The 16,873-nt window shown below is 30.9% G+C and overlaps 1 protein-coding gene across 1 annotated transcript; it reads left to right on the forward strand.

Annotated features, from left to right (window-relative positions):
• Positions 1-184: 184 nt before the first annotated feature.
• Positions 185-1,525, forward strand: LOC134684810 (putative proline-rich protein 21). The gene has a single exon (XM_063544119.1). The coding sequence runs from the start codon at positions 185-187 to the stop codon at positions 1,523-1,525; it is 1,341 nt and encodes a 446-aa protein (XP_063400189.1).
• The last annotated feature ends 15,348 nt before the right edge of the window (positions 1,526-16,873 follow it).

Here is a 16,873-nt window from a genome sequence, read left to right on the forward strand (position 1 = left end):
ACATCCACTGAATTACATGCTCTTGACTTGGAACAAGCTCTGACATCCACTGAATTACATGCTCTTGACTTGGAACAAGCTCTAACATCCACTGAATTACATGCTCTTGACTTGGAACAAGCTCTGACATCCACTGAATTACATGCTCTTGACTTGGAACAAGCTCTGACATCCACTGAATTACATGCTCTTGACTTGGAACAAATTACATGATCTTGACTTGGAACAAGCTCTAACATCCGTTGAATTACATACTCTTGACTTGGAACAAGCTCTAACATCCACTGAATTACATGCTCTTGACTTGGAACAAGCTCTTACATCCGCTGAATTACATACTCTTGATTTTGAACAAGCTCTGACATCCACTGAATTACATGCTCTTGACTTGGAACAAGCTCTGACATCCACTGAATTACATGCTCTTGACTTGGAACAAGCTCTGACATCCACTGAATTACATGCTCTTGACTTGGAACAAGCTCTGACATCCACTGAATTACATGCTCTTGACTTGGAACAAGCTCTGACAACCACTGAATTACATGCTCTTGACTTGGAACAAGCTCTGACATCCACTGAATTACATGCTCTTGACTTGGAACAAGCTCTGACATCCACTGAATTACATGCTCTTGACTTGGAACAAGCTCTAACAACAACTGAATTACATGCTCTTGACTTGGAACAAGCTCTAACAACCACTGAATTACATGCTCTTGACTTGGAACAAGCTCTGACATCCACTGAATTACATGCTCTTGACTTGGAACAAGCTCTAACAACCACTGAATTACATGCTCTTGACTTGGAACAAGCTCTAACAACCACTGAATTACATGCTCTTGACTTGGAACAAGCTCTGACATCCACTGAATTACATGCTCTTGACTTGGAACAAGCTCTAACAACCACTGAATTACATGCTCTTGACTTGGAACAAGCTCTGACATCCACTGAATTACATGCTCTTGACTTGGAACAAGCTCTGACATCCACTGAATTACATGCTCTTGACTTGGAACAAGCTCTAACAACCACTGAATTACATGCTCTTGACTTGGAACAAGCTCTAACATCCACTGAATTACATGCTCTTGACTTGGAACAAGCTCTAACAACCACTGAATTACATGCTCTTGAATTGGAACAAGCTCTAACATCCACTGAATTACATGCTCTTGACTTGGAACAAGCTCTAACAACCACTGAATTACATGCTCTTGACTTGGAACAAGCTCTGACATCCACTGAATTACATGCTCTTGACTTCGAACAAGCTCTGACATCCACTGAATTACATGCTCTTGACTTGGAACAAGCTCTAACATCCACTGAATTACATGCTCTTGACTTGGAACAAGCTCTAACAACCACTGAATTACATGCTCTTGACTTGGAACAAGCTCTAACATCCACTGAATTACATGCTCTTGACTTGGAACAAGCTCCGACTCATAAAGAATGTAGAGGGGTTAAACATGAATATACCTGTTCTTCTACCTACACAGCTACTTTTGCATAGATACTATTTCTGTACCAATTGAAGTACATGTACTGGAAATCTACCTTTAATATTCAGTATTTTTAGTTACTCTAGAATTATTGTAATATTTAGGTACCTGTATTTTACAGAACTTTATTTGTACTTGAAATTTACGTACTACATATTTTTGGTTACTACCGTTACATTTTCAGCATTTTGAAAGTTTTCTATTTCAAATCTCTTAAAGTTATGATTTTCAAACTTGGAATATTGTATTATTTCTGTACCAAAATATTTAGTACAAATCAAGTACTGTAAAATACAAGTGCCTAAATATTAAAATAGTTTTAAAGTGAAGAAATAGTGCTAAATATTAAAAGTTAATTTCCAGTACTGCATTTTTTTAGTACAGAAATAGTATCTATGCAAAATTAGCTGTGTAGGACTTGTTCTCTTAAAATTCAATTTCGAATGAAAGATGTGGCAATGACTTATTTTAAAGGTTTCAGACTTTCATGTTTGCAGAAGTTGTTTGTGTTTGTATATTTCAAAACAGAATTTACTTAATTGGTAAGAGTTATCTCCCATTATCTGTTGATATCATATCATATTTATGTATACTTTGTGTTACTGTATGTCCATTATAATCACTGTGATAAGAAATATTAGTGTTTGAATATGTTTCTTCTATATTAAACTTCCAAATGACGTTTTAGATAAAAGGCTATTCAAAAATCAAATGTTTATAGTTATAACAATATGTAAACTTTTGATTAATAAGCAATGAAATGAAATGAAAAGTTTTAAAGAGCAGTTGTTATTTAATATAAAAGGATATAAAAAAAACTATTTAAAAAATAGTCAAAAGGATGTCATACCCACTTATTTTTAACACTAGAATATGAAAATTCTCTACAAGAAACTAAATGATGCAGAAAACAACTATAGGTCACTTTAGACTACTGCATTCAAAAAAATGAGCCAAACCCATACTGAAGAGTCGGCTTTTAAATCCCTGAAATAACAAATGTAAAACAATTCAAACAATAAAATTAGAAATCTAATTTATTTACAATAATGAACTTAAAACAAATATGTTACACAGAAACAAACAACAACCACTGAATAACAGGCTTCTGTCTTTAGACAGGCACATACAGAATGAGGCAGGGTCAAACATGTTAGTGGTTGTCCCATCCTTCCTTCTTCCAGTAGTGTAGCAGTACAACATACATAGTTATGGCAAAATTCCTCAGGAAAAGAAGTTTTGAGAGTGTTAATTTCTGGATTAGTCACATCTGAATGTAACTTAAATTGTTGTTAAACCAGTTTTTAATTAAATATTAGTATTGTAATAGTATTTTAGAAGATAGTATGTTTTATGCAGTTTTTACTTGCATTTAACAAATTTGTTTGATTTGTAGAAAAAAAATAAAGACTTACAGTAACAATGAGATCTGCTTTATCCAGGTATACGACAAAATTTGTAAGTATATGTATATTTATGTTTATTTCAAAACAGAATTTTATGTGTTGGTTTAATAAATAGAGTTATCTCCCATTATCTGTAAACATCTTAATTATGTCTCTCTCTGGTGTTTGAATGTGTGTATAAAAATGAAGATGTGGTATGATTGCCAATGAGACAACTATCCACAAAAGACCAAATTGACACCGACATTAACAACTTTAGGTCACTGTATGGCCTTCAACAATGAGCAAAGCCCATACTGCATAGTCATAAAAGGCCCTGATAAGACAATGTAAAACAATTCAAACGAGAACAATTATGGCATTATTTATGTAAAAAAAATGTAGTTCATTTCTAAGTTTTAAATGCTAGTAAGAATTAACAATACAAAAATAAAAATCAATTTGGGTAAATAAAATATTTATGAAAAGATTAGTTGAATCAATTTTCATATTTCCTGTATTGTTGATGTTTGAACATATTTGTACTATTTATGGAGTATTTACTATGAATGCATATTGTATTTATTGATACGCATCCTATTTCTATTGTTAGTGATATTTGACATAATTTCTATTGTTATAAAATCAAATTTTACATATTGTTATATCTTTTTATGAGTATACATAAATTTATTTAGAGTTCACAACCTTTAAAGGAAATAAAAAAAAATGTGTCAGTACCACAACAAAAATTATTTCTCTTCACAAACTAAGAGCGATTTTTTGGCACATGTCATAAGGTAAATTGTTAGTGTTACAAAACAAAGGTCAGTTGGAGTAGAGTAATATAATTCACTATTGATGTACAAAAGTTCTTGTCTTTTCTTTATTAGTTACTGGAGAAAATTCTGATGTGAATACAATTAATCTTTTGAAGACTTTTAAAATAGATTAAATAGTTATCAAAGGTACCAGGATTATAATTTAGTACGCCAGACGCGCGTTTCGTCTACATAAGACTCATCAGTGACGCTCATATCAAAATATTTATAAAGCCAAACAAGTACGAAGTTGAGGAGCATTGAGGATCCAAAATTCCAAAAAGTTTTGCCAAATACAGCTAAGGTTATCTATTCCTGGGATAAGAAAATCCTTAGTTTTACAAAGAATACATATCTTTTAAGTCCTCTTTTACAAATTGATCATAATTTTATATAAATCATCGATCTTTTAACAACAATGATTACTGTGTTGCCGTTCTTTAACAAAGATTAAAAACATATGTTTAAAGATCCCATTCAAAAACTTATAAGTTTTAACTGCCTATCGATCTTTTCAACAACAATACTTACTATATTGGCGATTTTGGCAAAAAAAGTTAAAAAAAATACCGCAAATTCAGCCTTTTCCATCATTGTTTGCGTCCCCAATCTTGTCACAAGTTGCCACGGACTATACAAGCGAAGTAGATTTTTTCCTCAATATTTGGGGATGAAGAGGGGGTGCAGACTAAACACAAATGCGGACAATACACGGCGGAATACGGTAGATAATTTAAACAGAAAACTTAATGACAAGCAGCACAAAAACCCTTTAAAGAACAAGCAATCTACTCAAATGCTCAAAAAATGAGCCAAGACAGATAATCATTTTACAACAGATAAATAAAAGTTTCTTGACAACACTTCTTTTTGAATATTTCTGGATTGATATAAGGGAATTATGTCATAGGTTTTATTTTTTTCCTTTTCTCAACATTGTAACAAGTGTTCTAACAGTCACTTTTAAACATACTTAGATTGATGAAGAAAAGCTTGATAATTTCAGGAATTGATATACAGTAAAATAGTTTCTCATGATTTCAAAAGCTAAAATCCTGTTTTTGTGGTTTCTTACTCTTATGCTCTAATCTCACTGTAAACTAAAATTTACACAGGGGAACATTGTTGCAATTTTATCTAAAACACAAAATTAGCGAAGAAAAATTCCTTACAAATATTTTCTGCTTTACAAAAACTCATGACAAGTTACAAAGATAAATATTCAACTAATGTTCACTCTATATTGCAGTTTTGATGCTGAATAAAATGCAACTCAGCCTGGACCAATATTTAAAGATGAAAAGGTGCATTGGACCCATTTAATCAACAGTAAGATATTGATTAAAATATGGTGGAGTTAAGAAAATGAACGGTCTTAATGATTAAATGTCTTTTTCAATGTAATTTTTATTACTGTAAATTCAGAAATTATTGTGAGGTTTTTATAATGGCTAATAATGCAACAGAGTTGTAAACGCAATAATTAAAACTCGCATTTTATAATATTTTAACTGAATAAAGCATGACTTTTCCCAAAATCGTAAAAATTAAAATCGCATTTAAGAAATTGACAAAATCACAATAATAAATGTACGCAATAATTTCTGAATTTTTAGTACTACCCTTTAGATAGCCTCATTCTGAAGTTTATGGAAACAATAAATAGAATTTTAAAGTATCTAAACATATGACCACTTTCTTCTTAAAACAGAGTATATTGTACTTCAATATTGTCTTACTATTTGAAGAGAGTCTTTAGATAGCTCTTCCGTTCTAAGGCGTGCTTGGCAGGTTTGAGGAGAGGAGAGATTTTGTAGAGCCCAGAGTACAAAAGGATTAAGTCGTATTGTTTTTAATGTTTATATTGTGTCACACTTATTGATCAAGTGGGTTGAAGTGGTTTGTGTTTGTAATGATGTGACGCAGAAGTATGTACTACCGCATGATTGTGCATTTATAATCCTTATTACGTCCTTATTATCAGTGGTTCATGTAGATGTTAAATGCTGTTTTTAAAAAAAAAGTTTAATAAAAAATATACTTTCGTAAATGTACTTATTAGTTCAATCAATGTATTACGTCCTTATTATCAATGGTAGATGTTAAATGTGCTTTAGCAAACAAAAAGGTTTAAAAAAGTTAAATAAAAAAAAAAAATCTTCGTAAAAGTACAAATTAGTTTAATGTTGTGATGTTTGTTTTCATTTGAATTACCAGTATTGATTTGACCATAGCTTGAGAGGCTAATTAGTTAGACAGCTCTTTCAAGACTTTTGATTATTTGAAATTTGGTTTCTTATTCTCCAACATTTAAGACACTTTGTTGGTTTCAATCTTCTGCTTATTAGGGGTGGTTTTATTGGGTAATATAAATGATTTTTGTTAGCTTCTTGAAATTTGATTTTTTTCAAAAGTTTTAGGACTTGGGGAGAGTTGTAAGAAAATAACAATTTTTAAGGGAAGGGTTCAAGTGTTTCAGGTTAATTTCATTGATTTTCAGATAATTCAATTTCATAGTAAAATCATCCGTGTTAAGATTTGTCAAATTTAAATGATGAAATAAAAAGTGTGCATTATCTCCCTTTCTACAGCAGATAACTATTGGTATAAACTTGTTATATGCTTCTCAAAATAAAATAAAATAGATTTACAGATTGTTTGATAAATAGAAAGTCAAGTTATGAACTCAGTTGTTAATTTTCATTTGCAGATAGTTTATGATTGTAACAGTATTTATTGTCCTCAAATTTTTTCAAATAATTGTAAATTTAACTTAATTCACCTTTTTTTTTAAACACATATACATATATATGTGTGTGAATATTAATTGCTATGACTTACAGGAGTAGAAATATGTTGTTGAGTTCCAGTCGGCAAGCTTCTTGAAGTAACTTAATAACAATTAATTTTATTTGCACATTTTCATGTACATTGTATAAATATAGTGTAAATTTAAAAAAAAAAAATGCTTTCCTACATCTCAAGTAGAACTTAGTTGAAGGTTAATTAGTTTTAATAATATGCTTATCACCCTGTCCAGCTAAAACTACTTATATTGACCCCTGTTGTAAACTAGAATTTTATCACTTTTAATTCTGTATTTTCAGTGAAAATTAGACTAGACCATTTGAGTGAAGTTGCTTACTGCCAAAATTAAAATTGGTTTTCAGATGATAATCATCAATACAGCTCTTCAGCAAGTTTTTCCTATTAGAAAATCCATCTTGATTGACTATATACATGTAGTTATAAAGAACAGAAAAAATGAAGGTAAATTTATAATTGTACTTAACGAAGGGAGCCTTTTTTGCATGCATCAGTTCTTTAAACAAAATGACATCGCTACAACAGAAGACGTCAACATCAAAACTTGGATTATTTCCCACGACACAAAGTTTGTTTCTTGTTTTGTCATTCTACATCATCTTACAAAAAGAGAGGAGTTCCCTTTGTTACGACATTGTTCTCTTTTTAATTCTCGTCTCAAAAGATTCAACGGCACAAAATGAAATTATATTGAAAAGAAAATGGAAAATTTGGGAACCTAGTGAGAGTGCGACAATGTATAAGATAAACCCCCGAGTCTATGCAGTCAGTTGTGAAAACCTCAACAGTATATTTTAAAAGCATAATAGCCGTCTTTTTATTCTTGTGTACATCATAGTTTTATTAGGAGGAACTCATGAAGAAATCAATTTGTTCTCTTTCGTGAATCAACCTTTTTCGTTATTGTTCGACGGAACGAAACTACAATAGTTTACGCTAACAACACTAATACAACTCATGAATATTACATTAGTAGGTTTTTGTTGTAACCTTATGTGTTGTATAGGGAATTTATTCAGATATTCTTTTGTCGACTTTTTCAATGGAGAGTATGCATATTTTGGAAACGACAAAAGCAGATTATAAAGGATTTTTACTCAGTTAATTATTTTTTCGCATTATTTAACTTTGGCTGTCATGCATCAAAATTGACATGAGAGGTATATAAAAGTGATACACCTGATTTGTCGCAGTCTCAAGTACTTTACTTCTCCATGGCTTAGTTTTGTTCGTATTAGATAATAAAGGGATTAGGGTTGTATTGTCATTTGATTTGCTTGGCAGTATGTTAAGTTGCCTCCCCTTAAACAGGTGACTTTTCAATTGATAATATTAATCTCTTTATTAAGTCTAATAATATTTTAATTGGTATTGATATTCCTTTGCTAGTATATATATAAATATATATTTATAATTACTCTAAATATGTCGTACAGTTTTTTGACATACTTATAAATATATATCTAAATTGACACATGTCTATTTTTTTGGGAACTTTTTTAATTTAGTTCATGTTTCTGTACTTCTCTTTTTGTGTTTGACGTTCCAGGTTTTCATAAGTTCGAGTGAAATCTTTAATGGCACAACATTTGATAAAAAGAATGGTTTGACACAAATTTCTTTGTACAGTGATCACTTTTAAACTTTTGGTTTGAAGTAGTTGAATAGAAATGAATGTGTCAATGCTACTATCCATGGCTACTACATAAAATACCAATACACCTTTTCAGAATAAAGAAGGCTATGGTTAGTATCATTGTTTGTACACCGAAATGACAATGTTTTTGGTGTATGATTTTGAATATTTTACTCAGGTCCAAGAATGCATTAGATTCTGAAATAGCAAATTTTGGTCAAGGTTCATGTGTACACATATCCTTGTGTTATTTATATGGTTAGAGCTTTTCAAGACAGAGATGATATCCTGCAGTGATGAGGCACTCAACTATTTGTATTAAGCTTCATGTACGGGTACTATAAAGCTAGAAGACCTGAATGCGCCATTGCTTGTAAACAGCATATGTCCATTTTCTTTGACCTCATATTCAGGGTTCAGCAACTGCTAAATACAATTGTTTGAAGCTGGTCCTTGCAAAGTATTTATGCCCATAAGTGACAATTCAACTGACCTAAGACTTGTTTAATACAAAAAAGTTGGCAGGCCCATAAAGTTTTACTCTTATTCATCATTCCGTTAGTATGTAATCAGTCATTCAGCAACAAACAGTTATACATGTACCAGTTAGACTTTTTGTCAAAAATAATAGTTAGACTTTCATTCTCAAGTTTTTTGAATTTGAGAGTTTTACCATAAATGTCATTTTGACAAATCTATAGATATAGGAAGACGTGTTGTGAGTGCCAATGAGACAACTCTCCTTCCAAATAACAATTTAAAAATTAAACCATTATAGGTTAAAGTACGGCCTTCAACACGGAGCCTTGGCTCACACCGAACAACAAGCTATAAAGGGCCCCAAAATTACTAGTGTAAAACCATTCAAACGGGAAAACCAACGGTCTAATCTATATAAACAAAACGAGAAACGAGAAACACGTATATATTACATAAACAAACGACAACTACTGTACATCAGATTCCTGACTTAGGACAGGTGCAAACATTTGCTGGACCAGGGTTAAGGGTTAAGTTTTCCTACAAGTCCACATCTCACCTCTAATCGGCAATAGGTCAACTATATTTGGTGTATGGTATTATTGTAAAGTACAGAAGGGTAAATAGGGGCTTGACCGCATTTTTATGGTTCATTGGTCAATTTTAAGTTTTCATGGTTAGGTCCAGATGGCAGATACCATATATTGCAACAAATTTTTATCAAAATTTTCTTAACAGTTTTTACTATAAAAAAAAAACTATAGAAGATTTCAACCAAGAAATTTGTACAATAAAATATTGATATTGACAGCAGGCCTTTATGATTTATATAAATAGGATATATATATATTTATTTGAAGGATACATTTGTACTTAGAACAATCAATGGTTCAGAAAACTAGGGTATATTGTGAAGATGAAACAAGTTCTTTCAAACCAAAATATGTTTTATATTGTTTTTATTACTAATATTTCATATTTGTTTCCTTTTAATTTGAATTCCTTTTTGGATTGATGTAATAATTTGTTAACCATTAAACAAATCTTTTGAAAAGTTGAAATTTTCAGGATCACAAAATCCGACCACTTTATTGATACATTTTCTTACCTCTTAATTGAGACATAAAGATATTAAATTTTTGACGAATAGTTTTGAAATTAAAACATTTGCTTTATAACCGTGACTCTATACATGTTTATAGACCAGAATTGACTTTTATGGTTAAATAGTATGTTGGACTACTTTTAATTTCTACCCGTTGTCAAAATGGATAGTCTATGAAACCGTGATAACCCATCAAACTAGACTATTTTTAATGTGACATAAGTCGTTATCAGTAACATTGTTATAATTTGAAACTTAGATTAATTTGAATTTCAACCTTGCATTTCTCTATACATAGAAGTAGAAGGGTCTCAAATTACATTTATGTCTTGCGAACAATGGAGGAAGATGTATTGTCATTTCATTTGTGTAAAATAAAACGCTTGATTCTAGATATCCGATACTTCGTAGATGCAAGTGTTAAACAATCGTCTTTTTATTCTGTCGTCAGTAGAAGGTGGGCCCCATTTGGCTAATCGAATTTGATCCATAACTACAACAATCACTGAGACCTCTGTTAAATTTCCTGTCGATAAATAGAAAATTATTTTTGTTGTCAAACCCCAAATTATCAATCGCTCATGGTCCAGACAAAAGGCTGGAGTGACACGTTAAACAATTGTGAAAACTAATAGCCATATAAAAACTGTTATCTTGTATATTTAACCTTGCCAATTGTATTTGACTTAATTCAAAGGATAATACATTACTTTATTATGCAGAAGGACGTTATATAAAATTGAACGATTATTTTGCTATTTACAATAAATACCACAGTTAATAAACGTCAAATTAACAATGCAGCACGTAACACTTCCACGTCTACAATTTAAATTTGATAATTCAGTTTATATAAAGATATTTGAATAGGACATTATCATAGATTTTTGGTCCCTATTTTATATAGATTTTTTAAATACAACTAATAAAGATGTCTCTCATCTATAAATTCATTAGTTGTTTTCTGTTCTACGTATTTATCATAATTTGGGGGGTGCCGGTGTACTTTTAAGATGTCTAGTCAAATATATTTACTATAATGATCTTTTATTTATCATTTTAATTACTTTGAATTAAATTTGTAACTTCAAAGGAAAATTTATTGGTAAAAAGCACAGTTTTTAAAGTTTTTACAATTTTTGTGGTAAATTGTTGTGTACTTTGAAGAATAAACAATTACATGTGAAATAATGTACAAACAAAATTATTTTTATGAAAAATTTGTATATTTATACTTATGATAAGTATAAAACTCTCATCAGAGATACAAGGCTAATGATTTTGTATGTAAATTGCATGGCATGTTTCATCTTCAAAAGACTCAAACAGTCATTAATGGACAATAAATATGGGTCAGCAGGCACTGATCTAGTCATTTTTAAAAAGGATGAGGGAGGCAACATAAGCCAGTCATGTAAAAAGGGAGTTCAAACTTTTTCTTCCCATACAAAAGCTTTAGTTGTCAAAACAAAAAGTTAACCCCCTTCCCCCTTGGATCCCCCCCTTCTCCCTTGGATCCCATACTGGTAAGTCTTCTGGATGACATAATAGTGACTAGGAAAACATTTGTCATATAATACTGACTTAATGGTAGAAGGTATTTAACAATTACAAAGTTTGAGAAATGAAATAAACAGGATTCAACCAGAGATCAACCTGAAAAATCTGCAGGTTTAGACTTGTGTAGATGATTGCAGGTATAGACTTGGTGTAGATGGTTGCAGGTTTAGACTTGGTGTAGATGGTTGCAGGTTTAGACTTGGTGTAGATGGTTGCAGGTTAAGACTTGGTGTAGATGATTCCAGGTTTAGACTTGGTGTAGATGGTTGCAGGTTAAGATGTGGTGTAGATGGGTGCAGGTTTAGACTTGGTGTAGATGGTTGCAGGTTTAGATGTGGTGTAGATGATTGCAGGTTTAGACTTGGTGTAGATGATTCAAGGTTTAGACTTGGTGTAGATGGTTGCAGGTTTAGATGTGGTGTAGATGGTTGCAGGTTTAGACTTGGCATAGATGGTTGCAGGTTTAGACTTGGTGTAGATGGTTGCAGGTTTAGACTTGGTGTAGATGATTCCAGCTTTAGACTTGGTGTAGATGGTTGCAGGTTAAGATGTGGTGTAGATGATTCCAGGTTTAGACTTGGTGTAGATGATTCCCGGTTTAGACTTGGTGTAGATGATTCCAGGTTTAGACTTGGTGTAGATGGTTGCAGGTTTAGACTTGGTGTAGATGGTTGTAGGTTTAGATGTGGTGTAGATGATTGTAGGTTTAGACTTGGTGTAGATGTATGCAGGGTTAGACTTTGTTAAGATGGTTGCAGGTTTAGACTTGGTGTAGATGGTTGCAGGTTTAGACATGGTGTAGATGGTTGCAGGTTTAGTCTTGGTGTAGATGGTTTCATGTTTAGACTTGGTGGCTAAGATTTGGCATAAACTATTGCAGGTTTAGACTAGACTAGTTGTAGATTACTGCATGTTTTATAGATTTGGTTTACACTTGCATTTAAAGCCTAATAATATGTTTGGAAGATTTGCCAAAAAAAGGAAGCATTATTAGCAGTGACTTTTTTTATTCCAAAACAAATAAATTTGGACTTTCATAATTATAAAACAAATTAGTTAAGATGCTCAGTTTAGATGGCAAATATCCTTTTGATAAATAATCAGCCAAAAAATTTGGGATTCTAGCATATTTCTCAAGGCCATGGAAAATTAATTGTTGGTTTCCCCTAACATGGGAAAATTTTAGACACCTGGCAGACAGTTTTTTTTTTTTTTTTTTTTTTTGTTACCATGCATAATTTTATATCTATATGTTTTGTTTCTATAGTGGAACTATAAACTTGCATATATGTATTTTTAACACTATAAGTTGTCCCTGCAATAAAATTTAATGACCCGGCGATTTAAAAATGCCCCGGTCAGGTTAGGGGAAACCATCAATTATTTTTTCATGGCCTTATTGAAGTCAAATCATTGAATTTTTTACCTGAATTCCTAGTCCTTTAAGTGATTGTGTGATTTATAACAGTACAAATGTCTTAATAGTCAAAAGGTATAGAGAAGTAGTGTGAAAAATTAAACCAGTTGTTTATGCATAGTGACTGCAACCATGTAGGTCTTGCGTCTTTTTCCAAATGATTTCCCAAATCATCAGAGAGATATTTTTATAAAGAAAAATAATACCTTAAAAGAAGCAGCATTAACGATGACATTTTTAATTGACAATAATTTAATTTTGTTTTCTGCTCTTTCTTGTGAACTCTTTCTTTAAAAAAAAAAAAAAAACTGGAAGTGTTGTTAATTTTCAATTCTAGACCAAACTTTTAATGTACATTTATATATTGGCAATGAACGTAATTAAGCTCGTAAATATCCTACAAGGTTTAAATTTAGATAATTTATAATCTTAAGGTGATATTATACAAACATGAAAGAAACATTTTGCATTATGAAATAACTTCTATTGTATTTTTCATTTATTCATAAACTTTCCATTCCATTACAGTTAAAAAGGAAATATATTTTATTTTTTTTCAACCGATTTTTTTTTTAGATTTCGAGGACAATATATTGATATTTGCATATTAACTAATATAATTGGTGGTCTTAAATCTTAAATTTTAAATATGTTGAATATATTGTATGCTAATGAGCTTAATGGAATATAATTTTGGTTTAAAAACGATTTTGAAGTATATTTTTGTGTTATTTTATTCTTTGTGTAATTTCCAGTTAATTAAACACAAGTTCAATATTGTACAGTCATTGATGAATTTATTCAAATGATCACAAATTATGCCTTAAAAAATCTTAAATGTGATAACTGTTCAAATTATGATTTTTAAAAGGAAAAGATAAGAAATTTACAGCTCATTATTATCAAAACTTTGAATATTTTTTTTTCGTTACAATATGTTTATGCTTGTTTGTGCTTGGAAAAAACTGTCATAAATTATACTATAAAAAAGTTTATCTTTTGTTAAAATTTATGTTAAGGAGTTCTTTTTTATGATTACATCTTCAATTTAAGAATATTGGAATTAATACTAAATATTGCTATTTTGAAAGTTGAAATCGGTATAATGAATCTAGACAGAATGAAATTGAATTTTTAATTCTGTTTCTACTATCATTACATTTGCAATTCTTTAGAAAAAAAACCCATTGAAGATTGCCCTAAGGTTGTTTTCGGGGAAAATCAAATCACAAAATGTTCGTACATGAAGTCTCTTTTTAGGTTTAGAGTGTATCATACATATATAATGGGGGGATAGGTCTATGTGCTTGTTCTTGAGAATCAAGCATTTGATAAAAAAACAGGAATTTTGGCAGTAAAGAATTAATATCTGTATATTTATTAGAAGTTAATATGAATGATAAATATTAAAAGTATAGAAGAATATTTTTTTTGTTTTTGTCAGATCAGAGGTGCAGTTTTCAACAATAATAAAAAATTGGCTACAAGATAAAAATGAGTCTTTAAGAAAAGTCTTTCCATTTATATGGTTTGTGAGGCTTTTTTTTTAGGATGTGGTAAGCTGTGACATGGCAAGTTTTAATTCTAGTTCAGGATATTATTTTAGTACAAAGCAGGGTTCATATTCACAGTGCAATGATATGATCTCGTCCTGAAATGCATGGAACATTTGCCACTGGACATTTAACACCATTATATCATTGTCATTACAAATATAAGAGTCAGAAGCAAAATTGTTTAATGCATTTCCTTACACTATGGGCCTTTTGTTCTTGTTGCACCATATCAATGAAATATTTGACCATACAAAATGTTTATTTAGGATTTTATCATTCTAACTATTTATTATCATTATATTGTACCGGTACTCCCAAAACTTCAAAAGATCTTTAGAAATGTGGATTTATACAATGCATTAAAGAAAAATAGCCCAGAAGGGAAAATATTTTCCTTTATATAAAAAATGACAACAATAGCTATTATTCTTTAAAAGAATTTCAAGTTTTGTAGTTCAAAATATCTTCCGTAAGTCCATTAAAACTTTTAAATTCAGTTCAGTGTAGTACCTGTCACGTCATGGAGGGTAGGACATTACAATTAAAGATGATGAAGTTATCTCTTATCAATCTCATTATCTTGTGATAAAGCTAATTGGCTTTAGTCCTTGATCAATGCACTGGAAGAATCGGGTTTTGTACCTAAACAGACCGTTGTTAAATGATCAACGTAAGGTCAACATCTTCAATTTAGAATTTCATTTCTATTTTCAACGGAATTAAAAGCGTCTATTGTTAAAATAAAATAAGGTATGGCCTTCAAGTTTGTTTGAGTGAAGGATTTATTGCCGTTTTTAGCCGTATGACAAGTTTGATGTTTAGATTGAAGTCTGTCAACAGTTGTCCTTAAAAGACGTCCTTAAATGACTTCGCCCTATTGATATATCTATTTGAATTGACCAATTTAAATGGTGACTTTGTATTAACATCGCTGGGTTGATTCACGAAATATCGGAATTTTATTATAACCCAAAACATTGAATTTCCTAATAAAACTTGGTTATCAAATTTTATGGATATTGTAAAAATTATATTTTACAGTCACTTGTCTCCTTTAAACTAATGGTAAAAAAAAATTGGTCATTCTTTTGTAACATGTGTTTATGTTGTACTACAAACTGTATTGAAAAAGGTTTGTGTTAAATAAGGATAAAGCTGTTGTAAAAAGAAACTCAAAATACATTTTGACTTTCACTAGTCCACCTATACAACAAATGATTGCATAAGTTATACAAATCCATTGTTAAAGTTGTTAGGGACATCGCCATAATTTCCATTTATATATTTTACATAAATACCTGTATAAAATCTTTAACAATATTTGTGTTTCCTGGCTTGGGACTTCAATATAAGTATGTGGCTAAGTTGGACATGTTTTTAAGTGTTGAACCCTCCACCTAACCAGGGACAGCAGTGTTAAAACACAACATGAGAATAAACTAAAAAATCAGGTGAAAAATGCTTGACTCATCATACACATTTTAAAGCACAGCAACAAAAATAAAAAGACAAAAGACATATATTAAACTCATCTAAGAGTACTAGAAAAACCTAGTTCAAAACCCAATTTCAACTTCCTACTACTATGAGCCATGCTCTCCCCAGACTAGATTGTCAATCAGTATACCTCAAAAGGATTTAGTGTAAAGACAGCCATGATGAATAAGAGCTTGGTAACTTTGTAAAGACACCTGACTATTGTAAAGACAGTATCCGACCTTTTAAAGATTTTATTTTTTTGGTGTTGTTTAGTTGCTGCGTCATGTAATGCTAGTTGCTGAGCAGAGAAGCAGCAAAAATCAATTTAGTCAAACGTCTTTTAACTGTAGTGAATGAAAAAAATCAATACCTCTGGCACTGGGAGGGAGCAAGCTATAACACGACCACCAAGACAGTTTTGACACTGAGAAATTGTATGCTAAGATTTAGATGTCGTTTTGTTAGATTGTTTACTTAGCTTGCTCTCCTTGACATATTCGTGGAGTAAACAAATGAATACAATACTATTTGTTCTTCAATTTAAAAGAGAATAAATAAAATAAACCAAAATACATTAATAGACAGATGCCTATAAAAAAAAAGTAAATTTCTTCATTTTAAAATCTAAATAGGATTAGAATAAGTTATTTCATGTAATCCAAACTCATCTTCTATAAAGCCGTCTTCCCATGTCATATTTTACAATAGTTGTATAAAGATGTAACTTACTTAAACATATAAGATAACGCAAAGATATAAAATATGTGAAATCTGCAGAAGTAAATCCTCTCACCACCCACATTGTTTAAATTATGGGACAAATTCTATTGTTGTACACTTTAAAAGATCAAACAAAACTTTTAAAGTGGGTGTCATGGTTTTTATACACCCGATTTTTGCAGACACTTGTCAAATTAACGACTGTAATATTGTGTATCTTGTTATAAAATACCTTGTCAGGTTGTAATTCATTTTTAATGCATCTTTTGTGTGTTTTGGCCTATCTCAGGTACAAATGGATGACAATATAGAAATTTACATCGCACTGTGTTTTTAACAATAAATTTTTATTTCTTAGAAAACTTTTCAGAGAC

This window comes from Mytilus trossulus, chromosome 9 (assembly GCF_036588685.1).
Source record: "Mytilus trossulus isolate FHL-02 chromosome 9, PNRI_Mtr1.1.1.hap1, whole genome shotgun sequence".
NCBI classification, from domain to species: Eukaryota; Metazoa; Mollusca; class Bivalvia; order Mytilida; family Mytilidae; genus Mytilus; species Mytilus trossulus.